The sequence below is a fragment of the Geotrypetes seraphini genome, chromosome 14 (genome assembly GCF_902459505.1).
Source record: "Geotrypetes seraphini chromosome 14, aGeoSer1.1, whole genome shotgun sequence".
NCBI classification, from domain to species: Eukaryota; Metazoa; Chordata; class Amphibia; order Gymnophiona; family Dermophiidae; genus Geotrypetes; species Geotrypetes seraphini.
In genome coordinates, this window is record NC_047097.1 from 60,332,856 (window position 1) to 60,341,967 (window position 9,112).

The 9,112-nt window shown below is 41.4% G+C and overlaps 1 protein-coding gene across 7 annotated transcripts in view; it reads left to right on the forward strand.

Annotated features, from left to right (window-relative positions):
• The window catches only part of KDM2A (lysine demethylase 2A), a 142,374-nt gene extending 139,081 nt beyond the window's left edge, over window positions 1-3,293 (forward strand). For all 7 annotated transcript variants that reach the window (XM_033920117.1, XM_033920118.1, XM_033920114.1 and 4 more), the window contains one exon: window positions 200-3,293. In XM_033920117.1, the coding sequence (XP_033776008.1) occupies window positions 200-381 (182 nt within the window). In that variant the 3' untranslated portion in view covers window positions 382-3,293. The remainder of the gene's footprint in view (window positions 1-199) is intronic.
• The last annotated feature ends 5,819 nt before the right edge of the window (window positions 3,294-9,112 follow it).

Here is a 9,112-nt window from a genome sequence, read left to right on the forward strand (position 1 = left end):
ACCTTCCGGTATTATTCTCTTTCTCAAGCACTATTGTGCCCCCTTTCACGTGCATTACAATTTCATGATTAAATTGAAATGTTTTTTTCTTTGATAAACTGATACTTTTCATAGGGTACAATATATGTATTGGTATATGAATGGTTTTGTTGTATGAATATCCCTGTAACTCTTATTCTTGCATTTTTTTGTCTCCTAGGATGCAATAAGCTCACAGACCAATGTTTGCTGTACCTACGACGGATTGCTAATGTGAATCTGATTGACTTGCGTGGTTGCAAACAAATCACAAGAGGAGCATGTGAACAGTTCATCTCGGACCTGTCTATCAACAGCCTATACTGCCTGTCAGATGAGAAACTCCTACAGAAAATTAGCTAAGGAGGCTGGTGCTGCCCCATAGGTACTGAAATCCCTAGGAATGGAATACGTCCAGTCTCTCCTTTGCTTCACACTCTGCCAGCACAACAGCCCTGCTTCCTGTGACATGGCCCCAACTGTATCACGCCATTCCTGTTCCTGAAATGGTCTACATGACTTAATTACCCTGGGCTGACTAAATAATACTCATCTTCCAGGCACATGAAATTGGGTAGCCTCAACATTGCAACAAGCTCTGGAGAAAAGGGAGAGCCTGTGGCCGTTTGTGCTAACAGGGGCTTGGTTCTATGCTGCCCTTCTTACGGTCAGGTGCAGAAGGGCAGCACTTATGCCTCATTTTCTGCCTCCAGTATGATGAATGGGGGCAAAGGTTCTTGACACTGAAAGATGCTTTGTGAGTATGGGAGGGTGATGGTGTTTCCATAGTCTGTTTCACAGAATAAATCTGCTCTGTGAGTGTGCACAGTCTCGTATGCCCCTGCATTCACATATTGTGTAATTTCTTATCCAGATTTTGTTACAAGCCTCCAGATTATGATGTTTGAGTCTATTCATCATTCTTGTATTCTCAACATAGGGAGTTTTAACATTCTCTCCCCTTTGTCTAACTAGCTTGCTATAAGAATTGAGCTGGATGGGAAGGCTATTTCACTTTGAAATCACACTTTTTGATTTGTCATTTTATGTGGTCTCTTCAAGCAAATCATCTCTGCTTACTGCTGCATATTGTCCTCTGAAGTTGGTACCCTCTGCATAGGCCATCACAAGCTGAGGCAGGGCATCAGCTATGATGTGGCAGAGTTGCAATAGTGAGAGTCAGGAGATTCTTAAGGCCAGACATCTTGCTTTCAAAATATATATATTTTTTTAAAAATACTATTTTATTGCAGCTTTTTTCCCCATTTTTATACACTACACCCTCCTAACTGCTGTGAATGCTGTCTTCAAAACTTCCTCAACCTCTTGCCATTGTTATGGATCTTGTATGCAGCTGCTACTGGGTCATTAGGCAGGTTGGCTTAAATAAAATCCTCAAGGTCCGAAGTCATCTATGATCCTGAGAGTCTGGAAACTAAGGATGCAAAAATGTTTTTATGCCTCACTTCTAAGGGGGCAGAATCTAAAATATTTGTAGCTAAATGCCCTTAATATATTAAATCTCCATCTAAGAAGAGAATTATCTGCAGAAGCAGTTTCAATGATGTGCAAGAGACACTGTAAGAAGCTATAATGGTAGTTCCTTTGGATCTCCAAAGCATGCTTTGGCTCTGTTTTCACAATTGCGGAAGAGATGTAACATCGTGTTTTTTCCATGAAAGGTTCTGAGCAGATTCGTTGAGGATGTTATTTTTTTTACTCTTAAGACTGAAAATTAAGAGTTACCTTTGATGCCTGGATTTCCTGGGGATGTATAGCATCACTTGCATTTCTATGTATTGGGCTCCAGCAGAGATTTTATTCGCTTTCCAAATAGGTTGGGGGGGAGCTTTGGTTCCTGTATGTTTGGGGTGATGATGGAGTGAAAGGGGTCTGTCTTCACACACTTCTCCTTGTTGGAAGGGAGGTGGGTGATAGACTTATATAATTTATGCTCTTGCACATCTCTCTGAAAGGCACTTGGAGAAGAGAAATCAGTGTTGAAGACTCTTCAGCACTGCGGGTATAATATGCCAAAGGAATTGCGAAATGGCAATTTAAAAAAAGGGTTTATAAAAAAGAGGAGAAGGTACTACAGGGAGAAACTGTATAGGATTCCATGGCCAGGACCCACAAGAGAGAGGCTAGGAAGGTTTGCCATAGATTATCTCAAAGGCATCCTGGATTTGGACTGTTGTGCCCAGGTTATGTTCCAGTAACCTGTACTTCTATACCTGTGATTGTAAATGTGGGTGCCCTGGCTCGAACAGATTTTAATAACAAATTTTTCTTGCCTGCTCTGAGGCATGTAGCAGTGCTGAAGGCACCCACATCCAGAAGCAGTGGAGACTGTTAAAACTGGCATTGTGACTTTTTACTTGGACAGCCTTCTTGTGTTTAAAAGTTTATTTAAAAAGAAAAATATCACTTTTTTGCACTTTGCTCCTGATTCAGCATTGGGAGCACACCAGAGTTCCTTGTGCTCTTCCAGACATCTGCAGGAATATGGGAAGAGGGTCCTGTCACCTAAAGAGTATCAGTTAGATGCAGGAGGGGATGGGGTCCTGATTTTCCTGTCCTCTCCTGTCTGCCTTGAAAAGAAAGTTGAAGTTTGGTAAAACTGACAGAAAGGAAAGAGTTTGAGCAATAAATGGAAGCTAGTGCTGGGAGGGCCATGAGGATACTTACTCTGCTTATGAACTTGGGAAATAAACCCTCTTCCTGCAAAGATGTATTGCCTGGTACACCCTTCTAGGCTCCAGAGAGGTTAATGGGCATACACTGCTTTAGTCTTGCACCTCTTCAATGGATTCTGGGGCTATTGCAGATAAACTCACGCATGTACTCTGGTGAATATTATTACTGCTATCTATCTGGGACTACTTCTATTATTATGAAGACTATTTAGGCAAAATCAGAAGATTCTCGCCTGTGGTTTGGATTCCTATGGAAAAATATATAAACACATATATTTTTCTTTACAAAAATAATTTTGAAGAGGAACCCTTTACTTTTGTTTAAAGGAAAACAGAATGAACTGGAGGGAAAATAAGAAATGCAGGAATTATAAGCCTGCAGAGTGCCTCAGAGTGGGGGACATTTTTAGCCATAAATTATTCCCTGAGGGTTTTTTTTTCTTTGGGGGGGGGGTTAAGTTTGAGGGTTGAACAAAATATCACCAATGTAAACAAAAATATACAGCAGTTGTTTCTGAGACCAGGAGCTTGAAAAAATTACTAATGTCATGTTTGAAAGTAAAATGCATTAGCATCTCAGTTTGATTTGGTTTTTTGTGACAGGGTCTTCAGCTTCTCCTCTAATCCCCTGTCCCATTTGTCATCACCTCCCATCTGTCAAGAAAACCTGCAACCAGACTGAGATCAGCCTTGCAACATTTAGAAGAGAGTGTTGAAAACAGAAAATGAAAAGGGTTTAGGCTTTTCGGAGGTTTTTTTGTTTTGAAGAAAATTTGTAAATATATATTTTTGAGGTGGTTTTTTTTCCCTTTGGTTCAGCATTGATTTTGCGCTACAAGAAATACAAAAATGTTAAAAAGCATTAGGAGATGTAATGTCTTGCTCAGAGCTTTGGTTTGTGTGGTGAGACAGATGTGAAGAGAGCTGAATTCTCTTTATTTTTGGTTATGTATAGATATTTTGCTCTTATGCACCAATATTGTAATTAGGTTTCAAAGAAGAGATGTGTGTATGTATGTATGTATGTATGTGTGTATGTATGAGAGAGAGGTCCCTGCTTCAGCATTAATAAATATCACAGGAATGATTTATGTACCAGATTCTAGCTTTCAGACAAAAAATGTTTTATTTGAGGGGGATTTTTTTTTTTTTTTTTTTTGGAATTAAAAAAAAAAAGTCAACAAAATGCAAGTTGTGTGTAATTGCCATCTCTTCTTTAACATTTGAGACAATGGACCAGGAAGGTGGAGTACTATATGCAAATGTATATTTACTTTTTCTTTGAAGCCGTACAACAATGCAAACTGGCAATGGTTCATGGCTTAGATGCACTAAAATGTCCGATTGTCTAACGATTGTTGCTAAACCAGTTTGGCTGGATTACCAATTACCTAATTTTGCTGATTCAAAGTTCTAAATGTCTCACCGCATGGTTTTCTATGCGTTCATACATTCTCTAACTCTGCCATGCAAATTACCTCATTACTATTAAAATGAGGTCAATATTAAAACAAGCCATCCAATCGATGGCCTAACATTTCAGAGACATGCACAAATTTTGTGACAGCAAAGAACAACCTGAGAAAACTGACAGTTCTAGATCATGTTACCAACAAGTCTGCCATTTTTTTTCCTATGGGAATGGTGTGTGTATGTGTGTAAAACACATGCACAATATCTACCCCATTTAAAAAAAAAATTGAGCCCAAGAACAAAAAAAGAGACGCAGGAGGGATACCCACTCTCTCCTGCCACCGCAAACTGCCTCCTATTTCCCCACTCCTGAACTTGAAAAAAAAATTAGCAGGGGAGATGCCCATTCTCTCCTGCAACCAGGTGCGCCCCCCTCCCATGGAACTGACCTTCCCCCACTTCCTGTACTTGTTTTGAATAAAAAATCAGCAGGAGGGATGCCCAGTCCCTCCTGCCTCGGCCCCCTGGATCCCTCCAACCCATACTTCTTTCCTGAAGAAGACAGAGATGCCCAGTCCCTCCTGCCCTCAGGCCTGTCTCTCCAAAATGGGGGGCCTTCCTCTTTCAGATGCATCCTGGGATATATGGGGAGGGGTTTAAGACCTTGATTGGCTCAGGTGTCTTAAGACCCCTCACAGGAGAGGGACCTTAGGCATCTGAGCCAATCAGGGCCTTAGGCTCTTCCCAGTGTATACCAGGATGCATCGGACAGGGGGCCTAAGGCTCAGATGTTTAAGGCCCCTCTCAGGGGGTATCTGAGCCAATCAAAGCCTTAGGCCCCCTGCCCGGTGCATCAAGTTTATTAGGTTTTTATATACTGCCTATCAAGGTTATCTAAGCGGTTTTACAATCAGATACTCAAGCATTTTCCCTGGATGCACCGGGAAGGGGAAGGCCTGCCATTTTGAAGAGGGTCATGCAGGCAGGAGGGCATCTTTTGTCAGAGGTGAGGTGAGAGCCGGGGAGGCCTGAAGGCTGAGGCAGGAGGGAGTGGGCATCCTTCTGATTTTTATTCAAAGTATGGGGAAAGGGGTTTCTGGCAGGGGGGTCAGTTCCACAGGGAGGAAGTACTCAGTGGCAGGAGGGAATGGCCATCCCTCCTGCCAATTTTTTTTTTTTTTTTTAAATTCAGGAGTGGAGAAGGGGTGGTGGGTTGCGGCTGTAGGAGGGTATGGGCATCCCTCCTGCCTCTATTTTTGATATGGGGTTGTCAGGGGGTCTGGCTCAATGTTTTTTTTTAATGGGTCAGATACTGTGCTTGTGTAACATACACACAACATCTGTGTCATTAAAAAAGAAAAAGTCTTCCTGCCTCAAATAGCTGAGTGGCAGGAGGCTGTTTTGGGGCTTCCCCTGCAAGCTCTGTGCATGTGTGAGAATCACTTTCTAAATGATCAATCGGATGAGATTACAGCCATCCTCCGCAAAACTCATTTTCGTGGGAAGCCATTTGAACATAAATTGCTGTTTAGAAATCGGCCAAAAAAATTGGCCCACAGCGACCCGCATGGTCTTATTGACCATTTTTAGTGCATCTAGCTCCATGTACTTTCAGTAATTTAACCCCAACTCCAATTCTGTTAATTCTTCTTTGTCCTGACAGACTTTCCTGACACAGTTCTGTCAGTGGATCTTGGCTTTGCACTTTTGTGCAGCTTAAGGAGGTTCATAGACAAAACCGCCAAAGACAAAGGCGCGTGCCGACAACTGAGCGCAAGACGGAAGCGCGCACCGAAGAAAAAGAGTGTTTTTAGGGGCTCCGACGGGGGTTTTTGTTGGGGAACCCCCCCACTTTACTTAATACAGATCATGGCGGCGTTGTGGGGGGTTTTGGGGGTTGTAACCGCCCTCATTATACTGGAAACTTAACTGTTTCCCTATTTTTTAGGGAAAAAGTGAAGTTTTCAGTAAAATGTGGGGGGTTTCAACCCCCCACAACGTGGCGCGATTTGTATAAAGTAAAGTGGGGGGTTCCCCCCCACACCACCCGTCAGAGCCCTTTAAAACAGTCATTTTCTTCGGGCGCGCGCCTCCACATTGCGCTCAGTTGTCTGCACGCGCCTTTGACCTGACACCCTTAAGGAACTTCACATATCCCAGACTTTTATGAGTTTCTTTAACTTATCTCAACCTCAACTGAAAAAGTTTTCCATACATCTATCATGCATTCCATGGAGGAAGTATGTGGTTCCTAGAGGTTCATGCTGTGATATTTTTGTTTTGCTTTACTTTTTTAAAATGTAATCATCTCTAGGAGAAAAAGTAAATGTCACTAAAAACAAAAAATGGAGGTTTTAATTAATTCTGCTAGAACAATTTGTAATACAACAGGCAAATTCCATTCTTCTATGAGTATGTGAAAAAAAAGTTTAAATTCAAACATGTAACTTTTGTAGACTGCGTATGGACCCATGGCATGAAAATTTAGGGGTCCTTTTATCAAGCCGCGGTAGGGGTTTAACATGCATAATACCGCGCGTTAAACCGCCTGCCGCGCTAGCCGCTAACGCCTGCATTGAGCAGGCTTTAGTTTTTTAGCCGGCCACGGGGGTTAGCGTGTGATGAAATGTCAGACGCGCTAACCCTGCTAGCGCAGCTTGATAAAAAGACCCCTTAGTCATTCTCAACATTTTTAATCTGCTACTTTAGTCACCTTTTCTCAGAGATGGACACGCATATTTGCTTACTCGTATTTGCTTACTGTGTTATCTTCAAGATATTTAAATATCTGTGTCCTGTCCTCTCAAATCTCATCGCCTATGAATTCTGTTTCTGATTTTAAGTATATTAACAATTAAATGCCTAGACTTTACAATAAGAGGTAATAAAGACATTCCTCTACCACCACTTCTTATTACCAAAATAGATTAATGGACTCTGTCCTCAAGTGAATCCCACCTAATTGTTCTGTTTCTAATCATTTTCTCAAAAAGCAAGCAAGATAGAAATTCTCAGAAATGGGCGACATTATCTGTTTGAGCCTGTGCAGATTATTTTCCACACCTTAATTTACTCTGCAAGCTTTTAAGAATTTTGACTGTGGGTAGTCTGTCTTTACATGGAGCTATTTGGAAATGTACCCCCTGCATTATCTAAAGATTCTTATTTTCACTTGTTGCTATAGTGTGGTGGTTTTCTGTTTGTTTGTTTTTCTGCCCAGTAGTTGCCCTAGTTACATTTTTTTAGTCATTATAAGGTTTCCTTTACTGTTTACCTGGTCAGATCTCCTCAGATATCTAAGGGCTGTTTCTCCTTGCTTAACTGGATAATGTAGAAACGCTTGGTATTTCCTTGTCAGTATCCTGTAAAGAGGAACAAACCTCTCTAGTTTGTTGAAATTCTTTTCCTCCAATCGGCAGTCCACATTCCTCCTGCCTTACATCATGTTAGGTGTCATTGACTTCTGTTCAAGTCCTAGTGACTTGATGAATTGTAGATCTAAAAAGAAATCAGTTTTGTGCTATTCTGGAAAGGTCTTCCAGCATCATCCCCATGGTGTCCAGCCATCTAATTGCAGATAACCCTCTTTACCTGGTTCCTTCAATTTTCCAAAACATGATGTCCTTCTCCAGTGATCTTCTGATGGTGTGACTAAACAAGACAGTGTAACTTCATCGTTTGGGCTTCGAGTGACATAGCCGGTTTGATCTCCTCCAGAATCAATTTGTTAGTTCTTCTAGTGGTCCACATCTCACCTAAAATCCTTCTCCAGCACCAAAGCTCAAATGAGTCAAATCTTCTTTCTGTCTTGTTTCCGTAGTGTCCAGCTTTTTGCATCCATAACTGACCACTGAGAAAATGAGTGCGTGGACAAATCTAATCTTCTTTTGGAATGTTACCTAATTGCCTTTGAATACTTTGTCGAGAGCCTTCATTGAAGAGTGACCAAGTGCTATTCTGAAGAGGATTTCCTCCCTGCTATTTGCTTCTTTGTTTACAAAAGAGCCCAGGAGATTGCCGTACATCATAGGAGTATAAATTCAAGTCTTTTTTCTTCCACGTCATGAAGTGAATGAGCAGCCCTCTCTCTCTCCCAATTTGAAGGACTTTCTAAAGAAAAAGAAAAGCGTTAATAAAAGAAGATAGTGCTGGTACTAAGATACTGGAGGGATATCTCTCTGTCAGTGGTTCAACTGCTGTAATCCCTCTCGGAGTACCAATGGGAACTGGCACCACCACATTTAGGTCCAGTATTTTCCCTATGTGGGCTAAACTGATTAAGGACAAGTCTTCTTATAAGAAGCATCCAAATTGAAAAGACTGCAGACCATTCTTCTCAGATAAGTACAGAGACTCTCAAAATGCCTCCTTTACCATCTCATTTGTCAACACTGCATTCAGGCATTCCTCACTGTCATCATTCTACTCTGTCTTCCTCATCTGTTCAAGCTTCAGTAAGCTTGTCTCTTTCTCAGAAAAAGAAAAAAAAATCTCACAAGATATTACTGAAATCACAATCTCCTCAAGTCCCATCTACACAAGAACATTCAGTGTATTCATCCCATGTACTTCATCCACAGCACAAGCGATTCAGGTTGCAGCATTACTTTTGGTTCATCTGTTTCTAAAATTTTATAACAACCACCAACTCTTTCTTCAAAAATACACTTCCCAGTGGCAATTTCAGCAACCTTTCTGACCCTCATATTCCATATGCTGCTCCCATCTACATCACATGAAGCTCCACATCATGAAGCTCTACATCACATGAAGCTCATTCTCAATGGCAGGATTCTCCTCACAATTCTATCATATATTCTGATAGAGATGATCCCTCTGGGTGATACTCATCTTAATGTTCTACCTTCTACTTCTGCTCCACTAGATTCCAAATCTGCCTCTACAACACAGGATGTCTCTTTAGTGGACACTAATTTTGTCAGATTTATGCAAAAGATTCCACTGTCCCCAAGGATTTTGAAGCT